The sequence below is a fragment of the Castanea sativa genome, chromosome 9 (genome assembly GCF_040712315.1).
Source record: "Castanea sativa cultivar Marrone di Chiusa Pesio chromosome 9, ASM4071231v1".
NCBI lineage: Eukaryota > Viridiplantae > Streptophyta > Magnoliopsida > Fagales > Fagaceae > Castanea > Castanea sativa.
The window spans coordinates 10,392,630-10,414,797 of NC_134021.1; the positions used below are offsets into that span (position 1 = coordinate 10,392,630).

The window sequence follows — 22,168 nt, forward strand, 5'->3', positions numbered from 1 at the left end:
ATGGCGTGCCTTTGGAATCTTTAACAGTTGCTCCATGTGCTCTATCACATCACATCACAATTCATCTAAGTATAACTTGTTAGTTTTTCTCATCCAAAAAAAAAAAAATTGTTATTTATATATTTATTTTTTCCTTAGAGGGAACCTAAATTAAATAGAAGTAAACAGTACTAAGTACAAAGTTTAGGATAAAAAAGGTTCGTTTGGTACGTGTGTTTAAACAATAGTTTTTAGTTTTTTTAAAAATACATGTAAGTGAAAAAGTGTATAAAAGTACGTATAATATTATTTAAAAACTGAAAACATGTGTTTGAAATCATGTACCAAATAAGCCCAAAAACACCGAAATTCAATCAATAACCTTGAAAATATAAGAAAGTGGATGTAAATACAAAACAAAATTAGCATTATGTTTGTTTCAATATAAAATTGTGTAAAAATAATTTTTTTTGCGTTTTTTAGTGTTTGATAATATAAAAAAAATGAGTTAAAGAAAAATTATTTTTAATCAACGGAAAAAGTATGACTTATTTAAAAAAAAAAACTTTCACTAAATATTTTTGAAAAAAAAAACTTTATCTTACAACAAATTAAATAAAAAAACTAAATTTTATTTCAATTTATTTAAAATTACTATTAAATATAAGAAAATAAATAATTTTATAAAAAATATATTTTTTAAAATAACTAATTTTTTAGAAAATATTACCCAAAAAGCCGAAAACTTGTAACTAAATGACAATGCTATATAAATATATATATATATATATATATATATATATATATATATATATATATATATATATTTGATGGAAACGGGGTCTTACGTATAAGATATATAAGAGTTTATACATCAACAACAGTTGGCCTTCGGACACATAGTCTATTTGTCCTGAGTCCTGCCAAATTCCGCATATAACGTTAACATGCGTATACAAAATTGGGACTTGAGACATACAAAATGCGGTAAGGTATCCCATATTCTCATAATGTAGAACTTAAAATGATTTTATTGCGTCTGGGTACCACAACAGCTTGAAACAGAATTAATTGGACAAAAAGAAATACAACCCAACTCTCCCAAAAACAGCGGCCACCAAACCACAAAACTACGGGTACTATTACTACTCAATAAAATCCACCAGAATTGTCCACAAACCCAAGGCTAATTTCGTCAAAAAGAAAATTTGCACGTGAAGGAGATGCCCCTAATTTGTAGGACCAACTTGCCTATGATATCTCACACCTTAGGCATGAGCTATCCACCACCATCACATGTGACACGTGGGAATTCTTTACCTAATCAAAACCACCAAAACTTCATGATGATCACCTGCTTATTGTTAAAATTTTAAATTCCCTATTTTAGAGAGTAAAAAGCATTAATTAATTATTACTAATCACTTGCTCATTATGTCCCATAAATTCGATTCTGAATTAAAGGGTTTTTGTGCATTTGAATTGACTTATTTATTTATTGAAATTAAGCAAAAGTATGATTATATTTGCTAGAATTATGTGATTAAAAAATTAAATTTATCATATTCTAATAGTTTAAATTTTTGGGACAATAAGTAATTTAATATGGTATCAAAGTATGAGATCCTGAATTTGATCCCAGTCTCCTTCACTTTGCCTCATGATTAGAATCCCATATATTGAACCTCACACACACTTAAGTCTTAAATATTGACTTTCCTCACTAACAAAAAGAAGTCTTAAATATTGACTAACAAACCAAACTTGCTTAAATAAAAATGGATAAAGTGTTATTTAACCTCTCTCTAAGTTTTGATCACTTTTAAATTGACTTCTTAATTATACAAATTTATCATATATATTTTGGAGAATTACAATAGTGTCAATGTATCATCTTCATTAACATAACATCCTTTAAAACATTGCCATTAATTCACAAAAAAGTTATTTTAAATAGAAAAATAGGAACAACAACATTATAAAATAAAATAGGCATATTGATTATTAACATTTTTATCATATATAGTTTTTTTTTTTTTTGTTGAATAGAAAAGTGAAATTTATGGTATGAACTCATCGACCTTACATTACATTAAAAAAATGGATAATACTTATATATACTATCGGAGCTTTAATATAACTATTCACTCGAATTGCTCACTAAATGAAGTGATACGACTATGAGGATTCCTACTATCAAGTCACATCCTGACATGTTACGTTTCGTTACATATATATATATATATATATATATATATATATATATATATATATACACATATATATAGTTGATGATATAAAACTTATAAATTTTAGATGGTCGGATTTGAAAAGTGGAGGGTTTGGGGGGCATGAGTGTTTTACATGCAAGACTTGGCACCGGCGAAAATAGGGAGCAAACGTGTTAGGCTCGGAATAGAGGCGGCACCATAATAAGGGTAATGAAGCCACATGGCCAACACGTGGCGAGAGTTCAGAGCTTGGGACCTTGGTTTGAATTTCTACTACTGAGCAGCACTGTGGATGGATGTGATTGACTTAAGACGCTATTGTGGGCCCCCACGCCCACTACTACTTCGCCGGGAAGATAGAGAGTTGGTCAGAGAGATGAGAGAAGAAATAGACTCATAGATTAGTTTGGACACCGCGAGTGAGAGAAACAGAGAGTTTAGAAAAATCAAATATACACTCAACACTTACACTAACAAAAAACCCTCCCTCTTTGACTCTTTAGTCGTTACTCTTTATTTTTAATCTTTACAAACTTTATTACTCCCTCAAATTTGGTATTTGGTACTTGGGGTACTATATAATAAGCTAATTAAGAGAAAAAGAAATGTTCCTTTGTTGCGGTTTTGTGAGCTCGTCGATCTGTTCAAAGAGGTGGTGCAACTCTCTGTTTTTGAGCTGAGCAAAAGCTTCTTCAACTCACTCAATCGGGTATGTATACATGTTTTATGATTGTGTTAATTATTGGGGTTGATATTGTTGATCTTATTATGTGTTGGATATGATATGAAAGATCTGAGCAAGAAGGAGATTGTTTGTTTCATGGTTTAATTAGTTTCATGCAACAGTTCTTTCCATTGTTATTATTTAATTGATGTTAGTGCGTGTTAGTGAAGAATTTTGAAAAATTCTAGGTAGGTAGGATCTGCGAGATGCTACTATGTATTTATTGATTTGTCATGATAATTTATTTTAACACTAAGTGACTTACTAAAATAGGAAAGATTCTTTTTTTTTTCTTTTTACTTTTCAACCCATCTAAACTAGATTCTTAGCTTCCTATTTAGGAAATAAGATTTGAATACACAAAGGGAGAAGAGAGAAGGGTTCTCTAGTCATTATGTCCATGAAATGGACCTCTCACATTCTTAACCTTTGTCTATTCTTCTTCACACTTCAATTCTTACCCAAAAAGAAAATTCTATTCGTTTCATTTTTTAGTAAGAAATCCCATCGTGTTCAACAGTATGAGTATGTACTATGGTTGCGGCATATTACAAGTTGGAAATTCCCACTTGATATTAATTTTCAACTAGCTTCCAATAGAATGGAACCATGTCAAACAAGACCAATGTTGCCCTGTGGATAGGTGTAGCTTAAATAAATAGAGGTTTTGTATATTGTGGTACCAAAAGGTCGGATAGGGTTAATGGTTTTAATTTCTCTGTCCAATCTTCATTTCTTACTTTATATTTTTAATGGTTTCCAGCCTATAAAAGACATGGTATTTGCCCTTCAATTTAAAAAAAAAAAAAAAAATTTTACACCCATGTGTTCTACTAGTGGAAATATGGATGAAATTTTTTTAAAGAGTTTCTAAATATTAGGTCACATTTGGTAATGTTGTTTGAACAATATTTTTCGTTGTTTAAATAATACAGCACGTATTTTCATAACATTTTTTTACTCACACATATTTTCATAGCAGTTAAACAACGTTATTAGAACAACCTTACCAAATGGACAAATTTTCATAGCAGTTAAACAACGTTATTAGAACAACCTTACCAAATGGACAATATTATGGTGACTATTTTTAGACAACTGTAAAGTAAAATTCTTAAAATCCTATTATAATTATATTATTAGAATGACTATCATTATTTTGGTATTACCTTTGTTCCAAATTGTTTTTTATTGACTTTTTCAATGAGTCCAGATTGTTTTTTATTGCCTATTTCAAAGAGGAATAACATTTTGAGATATCTCAAAATAGAATAAAAAAACCAATAATTAAGAATAAATGGACTATTTTTATTAAACTATTGATGATGTGGCAAACTACAATCCATTCATTTCAAAATAAATGACAAATTCTATGGCTTAGTTACCTAAAAACTCTAACTCTAAAAGGATCTTCTACTGCAAATAAAACATGTTACCCCCCCCCCCCCCCCACACCAAAATGAAATTATAGAAAAAATTGGTAGGTAAGAAGATTACAATGTTAATAAATGATTATGTTTTTGGTTTGGCATGATTATTTCATGTATAAAAAAAAAAAGTTTTCTTAACTTCTCATTAAATTTCTTGCAATATTTTGTTTCTTCCTGAAAATATACAGCAACACTTGGTAAAAAGTTTCTTGATAGAGGAAGAGGGAAGAAAAAAAAAATGGATGTTACTAAAAGTATAAAAGTTAAAAACAACTTACCATTGCAAAAAAGATGAAGCAATTTCCGAAAATGTGTCCAATGAAACGCTTGCTAGCTAGTCTTTTTTATCTTCTGGGTGCAGTCCTAAAGAATAAGGAACCCCCATGCCAACAGTATCTTGTAAGAGAGTCAGGTAGACCAACTCGAATCATTCATTCATATAAATACCATATATGTGTTGCTGGCTGATTAGGTTTCTATGTCATTGCATGCTCGAAACGTGTCATTCAGCTTTGTTGGATCATGTACCAACTCACCTTGCATGGCCGCAATAAAAATCTACACCTACCCTCTACATGGGGGACAGTTTTCAAAATTGTGGCATTGTCTTCCTTATATTCAAAAGAACCGAACCACTTCACCTGGTCCTACTCCTTTGCATATTAACAAAAGAAAGTAGGCTTTTGTTTAATATAAATTAACTAGCACATTCACATGAAATTCATTGGCCATCTTAAATTTGTTTTTGACTTTTTCTTGGCCTTTTATGTTTAATAAATTATCTCTTCAGATGGTGTTTATTTTTAATATATGTATATATATGGTATGGTCTCAAAATTTTGAATTTGTTTTTGGTAAAGTTGTTGCTTGTTGGGTTTATTTGTAATTAAATTAAGGGTTCGAATGTATCAAAAATAGATAAATAAATAAATAAATAAAAGGTTCGACCCCTTATACCCCATACAAAATTCCTGTTTTATCATATAGCAATATAATCCACCATAATATGCATGATGTGTCAAAGTGATAGAGCATTGCAATTGTCATAGAAATTTAGTCATTGTCGAATGGAGCTGTCTATAATAAATGGAGGTTTAATTTCCATACAGTTGTTTTGAAGAGTCTGGTTATACTCTAGAGTCTAGAGTCTAGTTGCATTTTATAAGCATATAACACATAGACACACACAAGAAAAAAGTTACACATTTCATTTTCAACCTTCAACCTTTGTCCTATGTTTCAAAATTGGCTTCATCATTTGAAATGTTTTATTTTAGTCCTCATAAATTGTCCATTTGATTGGGTGGAAAGGGAGAAAGATGGAAAAAGGAAAAATAGAGAACGTAAAAATAAGATTTTTTCTTTCTTTCTTAGTTGTGGTCGAAAGTAGGGTGGGTAATTTTTTCAGGGTCCAAAAACCATCCTCCCAAATCTAGAGAAAAAGTGGGTAGAAAATGTTTCTTATATTTAATTTACAATTTTGTCCATTTTAGTTGGTAAGGATGGAAAATAGGGTGGGGGTATGTTTTAATCTGGGCTCACCAGAAACCATCCTCCCAAATTGGGAGAAGAAGTGGATAGGAAGTGTTTTTTTTATATTTAATTACAATTTTATCCATTTTAATTATAAATTTTTCGGGAAAAGGTTTTAAGGTAGTGGCCATTACATTCTTAAACTTTTATTTTGGTTAATTTACTTTATAAACTTCACACACGTGCCAAAAATAGAGGCAATTTACTTTATTTTGGTCAAAGGTTTTATAAACTTTTCTTTCTTTGAGGGTTTATTAATGACAGACTAATTGTACTACTAATTTGGCACATTTGTAAAGTTTGATGAGTAAAACAGCTAAAATAAAATTTTATTGGGTGTAATGATCACTGCCTTCAATCCTTTAATTTTAGGGGAATGAAGGCATTTTTTCTCTATTTTTCAATATTTTTTTTATTAAATCATGTAAGAGGAAAATTGAATCATTTTCTATTTTTCATCATTTATATTCTTCTTACATTTAGTCCCATCTAAAAAGATATCCTTAGTACAATGTTATCCTTGGTACGATGTTGTCGAAAAAAAGATACCCTTAGTACAATGTTATCAAGTATTTTTTAATTAATTTTAGTCATGTTTGTTCGGATCAACTAATTACATAATTAAATTTAATTATTCTTAAAAATAATAATTTTTTTCTCAGGTTGATCACAATAGTTACAAATTTTAGAGAAAATTTATAAATACAAAAAAATTTCACAGTATCAATTGTAAATAAAAAATTATTGTCAGTAATGAATCCAAAAAATAATGAGTAAAATTTTATCAACTTAAATAATATAAAAAAATATTGTAAATATTTTTGGGCAGCATTACTTATAATTTAATTTAGCTTAAAAATACAAGCAATGAGGATTTCCCATTATATCCCTCTTCAATTATTACCATTCAGTCTCTCAGTATTTTTAAGATGGCATTTATTACCTTTTAGACCCCATCTGTAAGCAGCAGCACTAATCTCTTCTGCAATTGGAGCTCCAAACTCCAAGAGTTTCAAACCGCTAAGGTTGCGTCACTCACATCTCGAACAACGCAAAAATAGTGTCTCTTTCTTTGCAACACTGACTTGTGCATAAACTCTGAATCTTAACACCTTCCTTAAAATGTTTCAGCTACTTCTTTTCGATGTACTACTCTACGATTAAAGCAGGTACTTTTATTTTCGATCTTCATCAATTTTCATCTTCTTCATGACAAGCATGGTAGTCACCGAGTCCGATATGATCTCCCAAGGCGAAGTAGATTCGCCACGGCAACACGATCAGCAGCCCAACAACAACAACAACAACAAAAACAACCCTTTCTCTTCGCTTGGAAGACAATCCTCCATTTACTCTCTCACCCTTGATGAGTTCCAACACACTCTCTGTGAGAGCGGCAAGAACTTTGGGTCCATGAACATGGACGAGTTTCTCAATAGTATCTGGACCGCCGAAGAGAATCAAGTCATCACCACCACCACCACCACCAACAACAACACCAGTATCGCCAACAATAACGACAACAATATGAGCAGCAATGTCTTTTTGTCTCTAAGCGAAGCGCATAGTGATCACAAGGGAATGATAGCAAGGCAGCCAAGCTTGGCAAGACAAGGTTCGCTTACACTTCCAGCACCGTTGTGTAGGAAAACAGTGGATGAGGTTTGGTTTGAAATACGCAATAAAGGGCAGGAAGGACAACATCAGAATGGTAATGGTAACATCAATGGTAATAGTAATGATAGTGACAGTGTTCAAAATCCCGAGTCTGCCCCTCGCCAGTCGACTTTTGGTGAAATGACTTTGGAGGATTTTTTGATAAAGGCAGGGGTAGTAAGGGAATCATGTACCTTACCAGCGGTAGTGCAACTACAACAACCTCAGCCACAACAGCAGTACGGGGTGTATCAGAATAACAACCCAACAGTTGGTCACAGTTTTGTCAATAGGCCTTTACTAGGACTAGGTGGTGGTGCTGGTGGTGGAGCTGGAGGTGGTGTTGTTAGGGGTAGCGGTGGTGGCGGTACTAGTGTTAGTGTTAGTACATACCAAGCAATGTCACAAGGTGGTGGTGGGGGTATTGGAGAGTCATCAGGGTATGCTGGAAATGGCAAGAGGAGTGGTGGTGGTGGTGGTGGGTACCCACGACCCGCGCCACCGGCTGTTTGTTTTGGTGGGAGGGTAGTGAATGGTGGTGGTGGTGCATATGGGGCGGCACCGGCAATGGGACCGGTGAGTCCAGTTTCTTCTGATGGGATGTGCACTACACAGGTTGATAACACGAGTCAATTTGGGTTGGAGATGGGTGGGATGAGGGGAAGGAAGAGGATCATAGATGGTCCGGTGGAAAAGGTGGTGGAGAGGAGACAGAGAAGGATGATCAAGAATAGAGAGTCTGCAGCAAGGTCTAGAGCCAGGAAACAGGTAACAATACATTCTCTCACAGATAGAATTTGATAGCCATGCTAATTTTTTGAGGATTTGGTTTTCAAACAATAAATCCTAGTGGGAGTGTAAGTGAATCTCATTTTACTGGAGGAATTCAGACCTTATTCATCAATGAATATAGCATTACTGAACCTGGAACATCTTTTTGTTTCTAGTCATATGTATTGTGATTGATTACTCACCATGGATCTTAAAGAAGAGGTAATGTTGATGTTTTAAAGGCATGGATGTGTGGTGATTTTCTAACCTAACTTATTTCACAATTTCCATACACATTCACTTTTTTCGATTTTTAAATGTGAATATTACCTTTTTACATTTTAATGTACACGTTAACGTAGGCAATTGTGAATATTGTGTGTACAAGTGTAAGAAAGAGGAGAGAGAATTTACCATTTTTGAAAAAATACCAGCTGGGTAGCATGTCAATTCCCTCTCTTTATTGTCTCTGTGGGTCTAGTTTTTTCCTCGTTAATAATTAGAAAGCATAGTATGTTTAGGTTTTGTTTTGGTTTTGTTTTAAATGTGGACATTACTTTTTTACATTTTAATACGTGTACATCGATCATTGAATGCAATTGTGGACATTGTGAGTACGATTGTGTTAAAAAAAGATTTTGAGAGAATATTTACCATTTATGAAAAATACTAGCTGGTAGGGCATGCCAATTCCCTCTCTTTATTGTCTCTGTGGGTCTGGTTTTTCCTCGTCAATAATTAGAAGCATAGCATGTTTTGGGGGAAAGGAACATTTCTATTTCAAATGAATCAATTCGTGGTTTTGTTTAATATTTACAAATCTAAACCTATGTTTATATGTCATCTAAAACTGTACTCTTATATATGAGAAATAAAATCGTAACCTTTCTTCACTTGAAATGAAGATGATCTTATTCCATATTTGGGACAGATGCATAGGAGGTCTTCCTTTGTGTGAAGGGCTTCAAACTATCTAGGAGTTGTCTAATATTGTGAGTTTTAACATGAAAGTGGAGAGTTTAGATCCTAGTGGTTCCCATGTACACATGATGATGGAAAATGAATCTAGAGCAATTGCCAGGGACTTCATGATTGAATGAGTTAGGCTGGTGGTATTAAGGTCTTGCAAGCATCGATGGAGCAACATTAGATTCTTTAAGATGGTTTGATAAAAAATTCTATCAAAGTGACAGTTTAGCTAAGTGCTAATTAATTACTGTACCAAACAATGAAACAACACCTCGGTTTGATTTAATATGGAAAAGCATTGGTTAGAGGTGTAATGATTTGCTTCCACAAACGAAGACAGGAACAAAAGGGCTTGATTGTGCGTGATACAATAAGGTACATAAGTAATATAATATAACTAGCTTGGCTACATGTCAAGGTGGAATATTTTTCCGAGTTGATGGACAATTCACCTAGCATGATAGTTGATGCAGAAAGAACGCCAGCTAGTGGACGCAGAAATGGTATTAGAAGAGAGTTATAGAAGAGATGATATTAAGTACAGAACACAAAAAAGGTAATTGAATAGCATGGAAGCGCAGTGAAGGAACAAAAAATTGCAGCTTGTGCTATAGATTTCCCCACCCCCCCCCCCCCCCACCCCTCTCCTTTTCCTCTCTCTCCACACGCACATACACACAAATTATTTTTGCAAAATACGAACCTACAACAGATTTAAGAAAAAACACTTATTTGTAATTGCCTGAAGATCATTGAGAAGTCCCCTTGAGCCTAAATGACATTCACAAGGTGCCACCATGCTAATACAGTTAAAATACCATAAGCTATGTAAAATCTAATTGTACTTACTTTTACAGGCATACACAGTTGAACTAGAAGCAGAGCTGAACCAATTGAGAGAAGAGAACACCCACCTTAAGCAAGCTTTGGTAATAAACATTTGGAACATTAATTGGTTGAGAGGTTGCCATTTATTTAGATGTCACATGTAATTGCTCACAAGTCTTGCTTTTGTTTCTCTTCAACTTAAACAGGTAGAACTTGAGAGGAAAAGAAAGCAACAGGTAATTATACATGGATTTTGTTTCTTATTAATGCATAATTAATCATACGTTTTTACATCAACGCATGGACTGCACATTTGGTTCGGAACCACCTGTGTTAGATAGCCCTCTCGTGTTCTGTAACAAAATTGCATGTTTGATCACTTAATTGATGGTCATGTAGTTGTAATGTGCAATCTTTTGCAGATGCAGCGCAACGTGATAGGGCCATTCCATGTGGAGTTGTGGTTGTGATGCAAATTTCTTTCAAAATACTCTTTTAGACATAATATTTTTAATCTCTTTTGTCAAAATCATTATGCAGAACCCGTGAGTTAATTGATTTGGGTTTTCTATAATGTATTTTAATCTTGTATTCTTTCTTCAATTCTTCTTTCTGGCAGTACCTTGAGCAAATGAAAACAAAAGTTCATACCAAGGCCCAAAAGGCTAAGGAGAAACTGAGGACGTTGAGAAGGAACTTAAGTTGCCCATTGTGAATAAGATGGTAATAGCATTCATATTTTGTGTTTGAGTTGCAGCATTTTAGGATGAGTCTCTTCTTCTCCACCGATACATATTATATTCATCTGCTTAAAGAATTACCTATATGCAGTTTAAGGAGGATGAAAAGTGGAAGGTCAGACTGAGGAATGAGACAATCCGAGGCCAGATCACAATGCAGGAAAGGCTAAAGAGATCGATGAGGGTGATGAGAAGAAATCCGATTTGGCCATTGTGAAGCAACTAGATCATTATTGCACGACTGTTTGGTGCATGGCATTGTATCAGCTGACCTTCATTTTGACTAAAAATTAATCAATACCTAAGTGTGTAAAAGCTAGTTATATTTAGTGCTGAAGCTACACGTTTGTAATATTCTTTCGTTGTAATTAGGAGATAATGTTGCTTTTAGTGTTCTTATTCCATTGTGCACCCCTTCTCTTGTTTGATTTTTCTGTTTCAATCAAGTCTCCTAGGATGGTACAAATCTACATGTTAAATATTAGCATTGATACACCATGTGAATATGCTAGTATGGATGTGGAAGTGAAAATATAAAGTATAGAACACAAGAATACACAAGGATCACGTAATTCAGCCTAACAGCCTACATCCACGGAGGAAACCCTAAAGGGCTACATCAATAGTATATTAAAGTGTAGTACAAATCCTGTATTACAATGAACCATAACATGTGTATATATAGTAAACTAAGCCTTAGACTAATAGACATTTAATACAAGTAGGAGACTTGGCTTGCACACAGTAGAGGCGCCACTCAGAGTCCAGGGTGTTCCCAGGAACACCCTGACTTGGAAATGGAAAAAAAAAAAAATTACATATAGTAATTTAATTTTTTTTACTTGTTTACCCTTAAAAAAAATAGGAACACCTTGACCAAAATCAGGAAACCCTCAAAATTTTTATGCCAAACAAATTTTGAACTAAAATCTTAAAAAAAAAAATTGTAACAGAGTCGGAAAATAGAAAGTAACAAAGCAAGCCCAAAAAAAAGCCCAACATAATCCTAAACAGATACCCAACAGGCCCAACCCAAACGTATTTAAAAAAAAAAACCCAATCAAAACCCAATACGAATATTGTTGACACCTTATTTTGCAACCCGCATTTAACCTCACTTGGAGGGTAAAAGGGTAATTTTGTCTTGGAAATATGCATCTTGATTCTAGTCATTAGATCCTTAATCATATTTCACCAAAATGATCTTGATGTTGTAATGATCAAATCGACTGGTCATAAGCTCTAATCGAACCACCAGATTGAAAGTTATCATCAAATCAAGTTTTAATGATTGAGATGCACTATCACAAATTGAGTTCGACCATATGTGATTATAAACAATTAATTTCAATTGGTTATATGTATAATCAATTTGAGATCAACGATGTGTCATAATTTGATTGGTTAGGACTACATTTTATGGTACGGTTGCACACACCTAATTAACTAAATAATTATCTTTTAATTAGAGTAAATTTGGAATCAATTAAGTCTGAAATAGGAGTGATTGGAGTCATTTAATGTTAATTGAAAGCTAATTTGGGACCTATTAGTGTTAATTGTGCTGAAACCATTTTCTAACAAATGACCTCTGCTCACTATTTCATCGATATCTCTCAAAATATTTTGAATCTGTGAATGACGTTAATTTTCCCAGAAACTAGACATCCAAGACTTTAATTTGAGCACAAGAACGAGACAATTCCGATCAGAATTGAACCAGATATGATTTTTTGAAGTTGGCTCTACAGACTGTTATAGAAGCTACGAGAAAACCGAATTTTGGCTTGCTTCTCACTCCTACCAATTTTTACATTTAATTCTCCAGATTTCCCCTAAGGCTAAAATGAGGTTTAGGTTCATGATTCTTTGTCAACCCTCATTAATAGCCTTCCATTCATATTTCCTCCACCACTACTATATAAACCCCTCATCTCCTTCATTCCAAGACAAAAAAAACTTCATCTCTTCTCCTCTCTTGAGTTCTAGGAAGTTGAGTAGTCTTGTCATATCTTGATCTTCTTGAGACTCAAGGTATTGAGTGAGACTTACTCTTCCTCTCCTAACTCTTCTTTTTCTCCATCCTTAGGACCTCCCTCAAGAGTCTCCTCATCCACCATATGGATCTTACATGAAGGTATAATCCCTTTCCCTAATTGTTTTTTTTTTTTTTTTGTATTGCCATGATGAGAGTTTAAGTTTAAAGAATGATAGTAATCATTTAAATTCCCTTGAATATGTTTGAATGTTCTTAATTGTTTTTACGTGTTCTTCACATGTTTTTAGTTGTTCATCACATGTTCATGCATAACACTAGTTTTAATCTTAAATCCATATCAAAAACAAGAAAAATATGTTTGTTTAATAATTCTTTTAAATTCTTGAATTTAGGATATCACCATCCACACACATTCACTAGAATTTATTTTTCAAATCTAAATGCAATACTTAATAAATTGAATTAGGGTTTATTACATTCACACACATTAAATTCAACATGCAAATTGATTGATAACATATTGGATGATGTGATATGAATGTTGGCCACTATAGTCTAGAAGACTGGTTTCACCGGGCAAGGTAGGTGCCTAACACCTTCCCACCTTGTAACATAGCCTCCGAACTTAGATCAAGGGTTAGTAGATCAAATGCTTATCTATGTAATTTTCAATTTTTAGATTGTAACTAGGAAACAAAGCCATGTACTTTATCTTAGATTGTATCTAGGACCAAAGCCATGTAATTTTCCTATGATCAATGTAAATTCAATTGAAAATTAATAAAAATGAGGAATTTTTCAACTTTAGTTTTCTTATTTTTCCAATAATTAAATAAGTGGTGACTCCATTGTAAAACCTTTAATCTAAAGGAGAAAATATAACTAGTCGAACCTCCATTTTGAGGGGTAATAACACGACTTCACCCATTCACGTGGGTTTGGCGCAACACTCTATAAAAACAGGCCGGGGGTGCGGTCTCTCACAAATACGTGTCCGTCCGCCTCAATCATCAACAGGTAAAAGCAAAACCTAAAATCAGAAACCTTACCTAACCTAAAGAAAAAGCCTCATTAACGACAACGCCTTATGCCTTAGTGAAATCTCATCATCAAGCACATAGGCACAACGCGGCGACGGCGTCTCTGCCTGAAACTTGAGCAACAAAGCTTAAATCAAACATCGGAGATTGGTCCAATTGGATCAGAGCTTGTGACGCCAACTCTTGGCCTCGAATCCTTTCTCGCCTCCGATGCCTCAACGTGCTGCCGCGGCCCTTGGTGCCACCCCTCAGGCCTCCCTCAAGGTATTTTACACTTTACTTCTCTCTCTTTTTCTCTCTTAATTTTTGGGTTTTGCCGTTTTGCTGTGGAGTGTGACTGTTCTGTTCTGACTGAGAGAGAGAGAGAGAGAGAGAGAGCTCTCTTTTTCTTTTTGAACTGATTCTCTCTCTTTATAATTATTCAATTTATCTGTTGAGTGGGGTAGATGGGGCTGGGGCCATGTGGTGTGGGGTCAGGGGTGTGTGCCAGACTTAGTAAAAAAAAAAATTAATGAAGCAACTAAATACCAATAATTAGTAATTTAATCAAGGAAGTCAATACCGTACCGGAGACTGTACCGGTTTGGCCACCGGTACGATATATTTCGGATACCGGTCAATACCGGTGTACCGTTTCGGGTTTATCGCTATTTTATATATATATATATACACACACATACACACACACCAAAACCTCTAGAACCATGTTTATAAACATATGATATTTCACTTATATTATAGTAAATATAAAAGTTTATTATAAAATATTACCTCAATTCAAAACAAATTATTCATAGTTTTAGACTTTAGTATCAAATAAAAGAAAAAAAAAAAACACAATATAAAAAATAGAAAGCTTAGTTGTTCATTGCATACTAAGAAAACAAATAATACTAAGAAGTTAATGTAAAAAAGTTACCATTATGCCTTTACAAAAATTCAAAAATTACAAAACTAAAAATAAAAAATAAAAAAAATTTTATGTACCGGCCGGTATTGCCCGAAATTGGCCGGTATGGCCGGTACGCGGCCGGTACGGCCGGTATTTTTTTCGGTACAATATAAAAGTGTACCGGTACCGGTGCACTGGCCGGTACCGGTACGGTATCGGCCACACTGAATTTAATTAACTAATATATTATAAAGGAAAAATAAATTAAATTATGTTAAACAAAATAATAATTAATAATTTAATAATTAATGAAACAACAACACAACATATTATAGTTTATAAAAGATAAACAAATTTATGAAACAACTAAACAACAATAATTAATAATTTTATTAATATTTCAAATAAACTTATAGTTTATTGTACAGGTACTTTGTTCATTTCTTTTCTTTTCATTTTTTTTCCTTTTGAGGTTTTTCGGTGTACGAAATGTAAATTTGTTTTGGTTTTAAGAATTTTTTTTTTTTTTAAGCACAAATTTCATGCCAGCCAAATCTTGAATTTCGGCCAGTATATACAGAAACACCCGAAATAGACCGAAATGACCCAAAATTTTTTCAAAGTAGAATAAGAACACCCTGGACAAAATTCCTGGAGCCACCACTGCTTGCACACAAAGTAGAATTAGGCTTGAATTTATGAAAATGATCTAATATATCTCTAACACCTCCTCTCGAACTCAAGATGGAAACTTGATGAAACCTTGAAATTTGATAAGGTTGAGAAGATCCTTTAAATGAAGTTTGGCTGTGTGACGGTGGTTGAGAAAGGCAATGTTCTTGCAGTGTTGATACGACTTCTAACGGTGGCATGACTATACCAGAGAGTTTTGACGGCAGCAGTGGGAAATCAAAGAAGATGAACACAGTGAAGAAACATCGAGAAAGACAAAGATTGCTTTTAATACACCGTAAGGACTAAAAACTATAGCCACAGGAAGGTGACTCTGATACCATGTTAGCATTGATACACCATGTTGGATATGCTAGTATGGATGCGGAAGCGAAAGCATAAAACATAAAGTATAGAACACAATAACACATAAGGATTACGTGGTTCAGCTTAATAGCCTACATCCACAAAGCAAACCCTAAAGGGCCATATTAATAATATATTAGAATGTAGTACAAATCTTGTATTACAATGAACCATAACATATGTATATATAGTAGACTAAACCCTAAACTAATAGACTTCTAATATAAGTAGGAGACTTGGCTTGCATACAAAGTAGAATTAGGCTTGAGCTTATGCAAATGAGCTAATATATCTCTAACACTACAAACATAGACTCACTTGGGCATTGCTATATGTATGCGACCTTGATTTTATTTTTATTTTTATTTTTTTTAGTAAGAACTAACAACCAAGTAGTTTCCACCCGCCCACTCCTAAACCTGATTTTGTAGCTTTTAACTCACAAAGCCAAGTAACATTATTAATATTGTCGATTAGGCTTGGCTTCAAAAGAGAGAGCATGAAACCACACAAACATTAGTGTAGGGCTGTCCATTGTAACCCACCAACTCAAGGCAGTGTTGGGTTGGGTTTGAAATTTATTTTGTGCCTTGGCCCTTGAGTTTGATACATTTAAAAAAAAACATTTGACTCAATCTAACACACGCATATAAATTTATGTTAATATCTTATTTTAATGTTTTTAGTTTGATTATTTTGGTATCTTGAGAATTAGTTTTGATTAATTATAAATTTTGAAATATTATTTAGATATGTTATGTGAAGGAAATTTATTAGTTTACATGAATAGTATCATGTAAAGTGTATATTGAAGGGATGTAAAACATTTGCCATTTAGGGAGAAAGTGATTAAGATTTGCCTCAAGCAGTGTTGGGTTGGGTTTGAAATTTATTTTGTGCCTTGGCCCTTGAGTTTGATACATTATTTTAACACATTTGACTCAAACTCTCTCTCTCTCTCTCTCTCTCTCTCTCTCTCTCTCTCATACATACATATATATATATATATATATATATTTATGTTAATGTCTTATTTTAATGTTTTTAGTTTCAATGTTTTGGTATTTTGAGAAAGTTTTAATGAATTATAAATTTTGAAATATAATTTAGATATATTATGTGAAGAAAAATTATTAGTTTTCATGAATAGTATCATGTAAGTGTACATTGAAGCCGTAGGGTTGTAAACGAGCCGAGTTTTGTCGAGTAATGAATGTCCAAACTCAGCTCGACAGCGAAAGCAGAATGTTCAAGTTTGGCTTGAGCTTGATACAAGCCTACAAATAATGTTCAAGCTTGAGCTTGTTATAAAGTATAAAAGCTTAAGTTCGGTTTGGTTTGGCTCAGTTCATTAGTCATGCCAAGTTCGAGCTCTATATCAAACCCAAACTCAAGCTCAATATCATGTTTTTGAGCTTGAGATCCAACACAAGTATATTATCAAGCCTATATTAAGTTTATTATCTCGCCTATTTGGTTTGGATGAGTGGTCTCAACTTATAATTAATTAAAGTCTTAAAAAGATATGAGTTTACATGTCAAGCTTATATCAATTTCGTTACCAAACGCATAAATAATTCTAGACTCAACTTGTTTTGTTACTTTTGTATCGAGTCTTAGTGTTCACGAGCTTGTTCATGAACAATATTTTTTACTCGGGCTCGGCTTGTTTATTAAACAAGCTAAAACTAAAACTCAAGTTTGGCTTGTTTATAAATAAACAAACATGAACAAGTTTTTTATCGAACCAGACCTGAGTTGTTTATGAACGGTTTGGTTCATTTATAGCTCTAATTGAAGGAACGTAAAACATTTACCACTTAGGGAGAAAGTGACTAACATTTGCCACATTTTTATTGACAATATGAACTTTACATCGTACTATTAATGTAAACTAATAGTTGTCCTAATGTAAATTGTCATTATTTATTGAAAATGAAATGTCTAAAGTCTTACATCCAACACCATTATTGTGAAGTATGATTGTGTTTACATATATAATGAATCTGATGATGGTTAAGAATTTCTCAACACGATGTTGATCGAGATGTTGAGTTGGATTGAGATGGATTAAGAAACCTTTCCAATCCAACCGATGGACATTTTCTCCTTGCATTTATGTGCAGCCAGCCACTCCCCTAGCTTTGATTTTGTTTTCTGTAATGTTCATTTCCTTCTCCAACTTTGATTTTTTTTTTTTCTCTAGTTTAAGGACGAAAAGAGTTAGGGATGAAAAGTTTGAAAACTAAAATTTTAGGAAGAAAAACAATATTTCTATCTACATTTAGATACATAGAAAAAGAATATTGGTTTCACTGGATGTTGAATCCTTTCTAACTTTCCATGTTATGTAAAAATATTATTGTATTGAAAATTGAAATGGTCTGGACTCTGGAGATCATTTTTAAATTTATTTTTATTCTCACAATTCCTTAAATTATTTATATAATGGCATGGTCAACATTAAGGCATGGGCAATTTTTCCTCTATTTAGTTCATGATAGTCACGTAGGAATGACTAAAGTTTTTTTTTTTTGAGACCCAATAGAGAGATAGAGTTTGTTCCTTCTTTTTGTTCTTTTAATAAATATTATTCGAAAAAAAAAGAAAAAAAAACTAAAAATGCAAAACGCGTAGACGGAACTCGCGGCAGGCTCTATCCCAACTCCCAAGTAATGGAATGGCTCAAAGATTCGATTTGTCCATAATGTGAAGCAGCTTGATCATTATTGCACGACATTTTGGTGCATGACATAGGATCAGCCGACCTTTGACTTTGAGACTATTAATCTCATTAATTAATAGCTAAATGTGTAAAAACTAGAAATTAGATATTATTTATGGAGTACTTTGTCCATATTTTCACAAAATTTTTGTAATAAATTATAAGTGGTTACTGGTTATAATATATTTTTTTGAGAAAGTTTCAACCTATAACATCCGCTACTACTGATAACTTTTTATTATACAAGACACCAATCGATTTTTGGTGTAGACAGGGATTAAACTTCAGTCTCTTATTCAACTATTAGAAACTTTACCACTTGAACTAACTGGAACTCACTGTTATTGGTTCTAATTTGAATTTACCACTTAACTTACTTTTTTGCCCCACTAATAACAATTTGCTATTTAAGATTTGTTATGAAAATGTTGTAAAAATATCATGGACATAACATTTCTCTTGTTTGTGGGGTTTACTAACGTATGCCCTTAGTATACATTAATAAATTATTTTAGAAAACTTTTAATGAGAAAATGATTAACTTTTTTTTTTTTACAACTTTTTCAATTTTTTGTAAAACTTTTCCTAAAATAGATGATTAATGTATGCCCTAAGGCAAATTTTAATTAGACCCATTATTTATTATTGAATTTTTTACTTTTTAGTTTTTAATTTGCACATTTGTAATAGTTTTCTTTGGCTGAGAATGTTGTTTATGGTTCCATTTGGTTAGGTTTTTTGGGAGTTTTAAAAGATCATTTTTGAAACTCAAAACTCTGTTTTCCAACTGCAATTCTTTAACTTTTTACAAACACTTATTTTAAACTAAAACCAGTGTTTTCTAACCGTTTATATAAGCTCACCGTATATTAATTGTCTTGTACGTATTTCAGCTCTTTTTTGATGCAGTGTAAAAATATTCTTGTATTAAAATGGTATTACTAGATAATATTTACTTTTATATATTATGTAACAGTGTAGTGTTAAATAAAATTATATGAGAATGATAAGGTCAACGTTATAGGCATGGTATACCGTATACCAAGTATATAGACATTAGAAGTAGACCTCTGGTGTGAATACGTTTCTTGTCCATCATGGTTCTTGATTCCCCTTTGGTGGAATGGGTCCTACTCCGACCTATAATCTATATGTAGCTACGAAATCTTTAGGAAGCCAATGGTTTTTTAAAAAATGAATAAGGAAATGTCCCTATTGTCAATGGCTTTGAAAACAAGTAGCTAGCTAGGTTCAAGTCAATTTCCTAGAAATAACACCAAAGCAACAGCGTTGGTTTTTATTATTTAAACCTAATTGACAAGGTACAATATTGCTACTCTTGGTACCATTAAGGCTTTAATTTTCAGTCTTAATCGTTTGTAAGTCATGGCTTGCATGCGTGGAGGAACAATGTGCTGCTTCTGGATCTTCTACTTCGACATCCTATTCTTTATCCTCGGTAGCTTTATCTTCTGGCTCATCTTCCTTCCCAAGGAGGTTGAGTTCAAAGTCACAGATGCCAAACTCACACAATTTGATTTCAACACCAACAACAACACACTCAACTACAACCTAGCACTCAATATCACCCTTAGAAACTCAAACAAAAAGGTCGGCATCTATTACCGGCGCGTCGAAGCCATTGTGTTCTATAAAAAGAAATGGTTAGCCACGGTGAGCTTGACCCCATTTTACCAAGGGCACAAGAATACAACTATTTTGAGGCCTGTTTTCGAGGGACAACAAGTTCTATGGCTTAAGCCTCGTGATGTTTCCAGTTTCAACGCTGAGAAAAGTTCTGGGGTTTATAGTATTGATGTGAAGCTCTCTTTTAAGATAAGGGTGAGGTATGGTAAGTTCAAGACTCTCCGTTACAAGCCACCCAAGATCGATTGTCCCTTGCAGGTTCCTCTGAGCTCTAATGGGAATTCAACAAATGGTTTCAAGACTACTTGGTGCGACAATGCTTTTTTTTTCTCAGACCCTAATGCTGATTAGTTGAAAATTGAGACTAATCTGGTCCAAGGGAACGTGTTCATTTGAATATGTAAATAAGTAATGGGTAATAGTACTTAGATACAACGGATTATGTGATGTATTTTAAGTTCTCCGACTAAATCATGATTGTACTGATCAATAAATCACGTAATTGAATATAGTGAATCGATTTTTAGTGTGGGAATAAACATGATTGACTGAAAATAGGTAAAGGCTTGATTAATTCTTTCACTTGGCCATGCCTTCATAGAAGCTCAATTATTCGTCTGTGATTAGCCAAAATCAATAAATAACATCTCTTAGATTAATAGAAAGAGAATTCAGTTTCACTAACCCTATGTTTGGATGGAGGAAGATGAGAGAAGAGGAGAATTGAAGATGACTAAAATCTACTAAATTTTAATATATTCCAAACTTTCCAATCATATTCCCCTCTAATCTTGTCTCCTCTCCCTTCATCCCCTTTGGTTCTAAACATATACTAAACCCATAATGCCTTCTAATTTTAAAGTTAAATTTTCTATTAATATGATGATGGAATATGTTAAATTTTCTATTAATATGATGTTATTCATTAGGGGATCTATAAATTCATATTTTGCACATAATTTCTAAGTTAAAAACCTTAGAATTTAAACATTTTATAATATGATAGTTATTAATATTTGATCATTTTGATATTTTGCAAGTATGGAGACTATAACAAAACAATGCTATATGACGATTAATTAATCAAAATACATGCTTCGTTTGTTTTGATGAAAAACTTTATGGAAAAGAAATTTTACTTGTTTTCCAATGTTTGATATCATTAGAAAAAATAAACCAAAGAAAAATTATATTTAGTGTGAGTTTGGGAAGCATGTTTTTCAACGGCTACGTTTTTTTAGTAGGTCCCGTGCACTGTTCATGGGACCCATAAGTATTTTTTTCAGCAAAAATAACTTTAAAACTAGGTCTACACGACACTGTTTACATATTTAAAAATTATTTTGTTACAGTATTTTCAATTTACAGCAATAAGCGGTATCTAAACAGAAAACTTAGTCAACAAAAAAACAATATGATTTATTTTTAGAGACAGTTTTCCACTAATATATATATATATATATATATATATATATATATATATATATATATATATATTTAAAACAACTCTATCTTACAATAAACTAAGGGAAGTTTGGAGATTGGTTTTCAACTTTTTTAAGGTTGCTACTAAATATAAGAAAATGAAATAGTTTTATAAAAAATACTTTTTAAAAAACGACTATTTTTTTTTTATTTAAAAAAGCGCTTAAACAAACAAATAAACACACACACATAAACATAAGTGTATGTATCTAATACCAGCATCTTATTAACATGAAATTTGGTGTGCGTTAAGATTTAAGTACAGAGAAAATATGAAATTTGATAAAAAGATTTTCAAAATATTGAACTAATAAAAATTGATTAAATGTTAATGTACCTTCTATTTTTAGAGAGTATATATAGAAAATAGAATCCTTCATGGTACTTCGTTTTCAGGTTGAATGAGTCCTAGCTCTATACTGTACCTTTGTCAATTTGAAATAGCTTAGCTACTACCTACGGAACCTTCCAAAAGTCGATG

At 32.8% G+C, this 22,168-nt stretch overlaps 2 protein-coding genes across 4 annotated transcripts; both read left to right on the forward strand.

Annotated features, from left to right (window-relative positions):
• Nucleotides 1-2,632: 2,632 nt before the first annotated feature.
• Nucleotides 2,633-11,260, forward strand: LOC142610095 (protein ABSCISIC ACID-INSENSITIVE 5). Of its 3 annotated transcripts, none has more exons than XM_075781812.1 (6): nucleotides 2,633-2,919; nucleotides 7,067-8,321; nucleotides 10,151-10,222; nucleotides 10,328-10,357; nucleotides 10,741-10,844; nucleotides 10,953-11,260. In XM_075781812.1, the coding sequence occupies exons 2-5, from the start codon at nucleotides 7,107-7,109 to the stop codon at nucleotides 10,834-10,836; spliced, it is 1,413 nt and encodes a 470-aa protein (XP_075637927.1). In that variant the 5' UTR covers nucleotides 2,633-2,919; nucleotides 7,067-7,106; the 3' UTR covers nucleotides 10,837-10,844; nucleotides 10,953-11,260. The 3 variants fall into 3 exon arrangements, with proteins under 3 accessions (XP_075637927.1, XP_075637928.1, XP_075637926.1); XM_075781811.1 differs by having other exon boundaries at nucleotides 2,671-2,919; nucleotides 7,029-8,321; XM_075781813.1 differs by lacking the exons at nucleotides 10,151-10,222; nucleotides 10,328-10,357 and having other exon boundaries at nucleotides 2,662-2,919; nucleotides 7,029-8,321.
• An 8,648-nt stretch (nucleotides 11,261-19,908) lies between these two features.
• On the forward strand, nucleotides 19,909-20,685 carry LOC142609348 (NDR1/HIN1-like protein 10). Its single transcript, XM_075780921.1, has one exon. It carries the CDS (start codon nucleotides 19,942-19,944, stop codon nucleotides 20,551-20,553), a length of 612 nt encoding a protein of 203 aa, XP_075637036.1. The 5' UTR covers nucleotides 19,909-19,941; the 3' UTR covers nucleotides 20,554-20,685.
• Nucleotides 20,686-22,168: the final 1,483 nt, after the last annotated feature.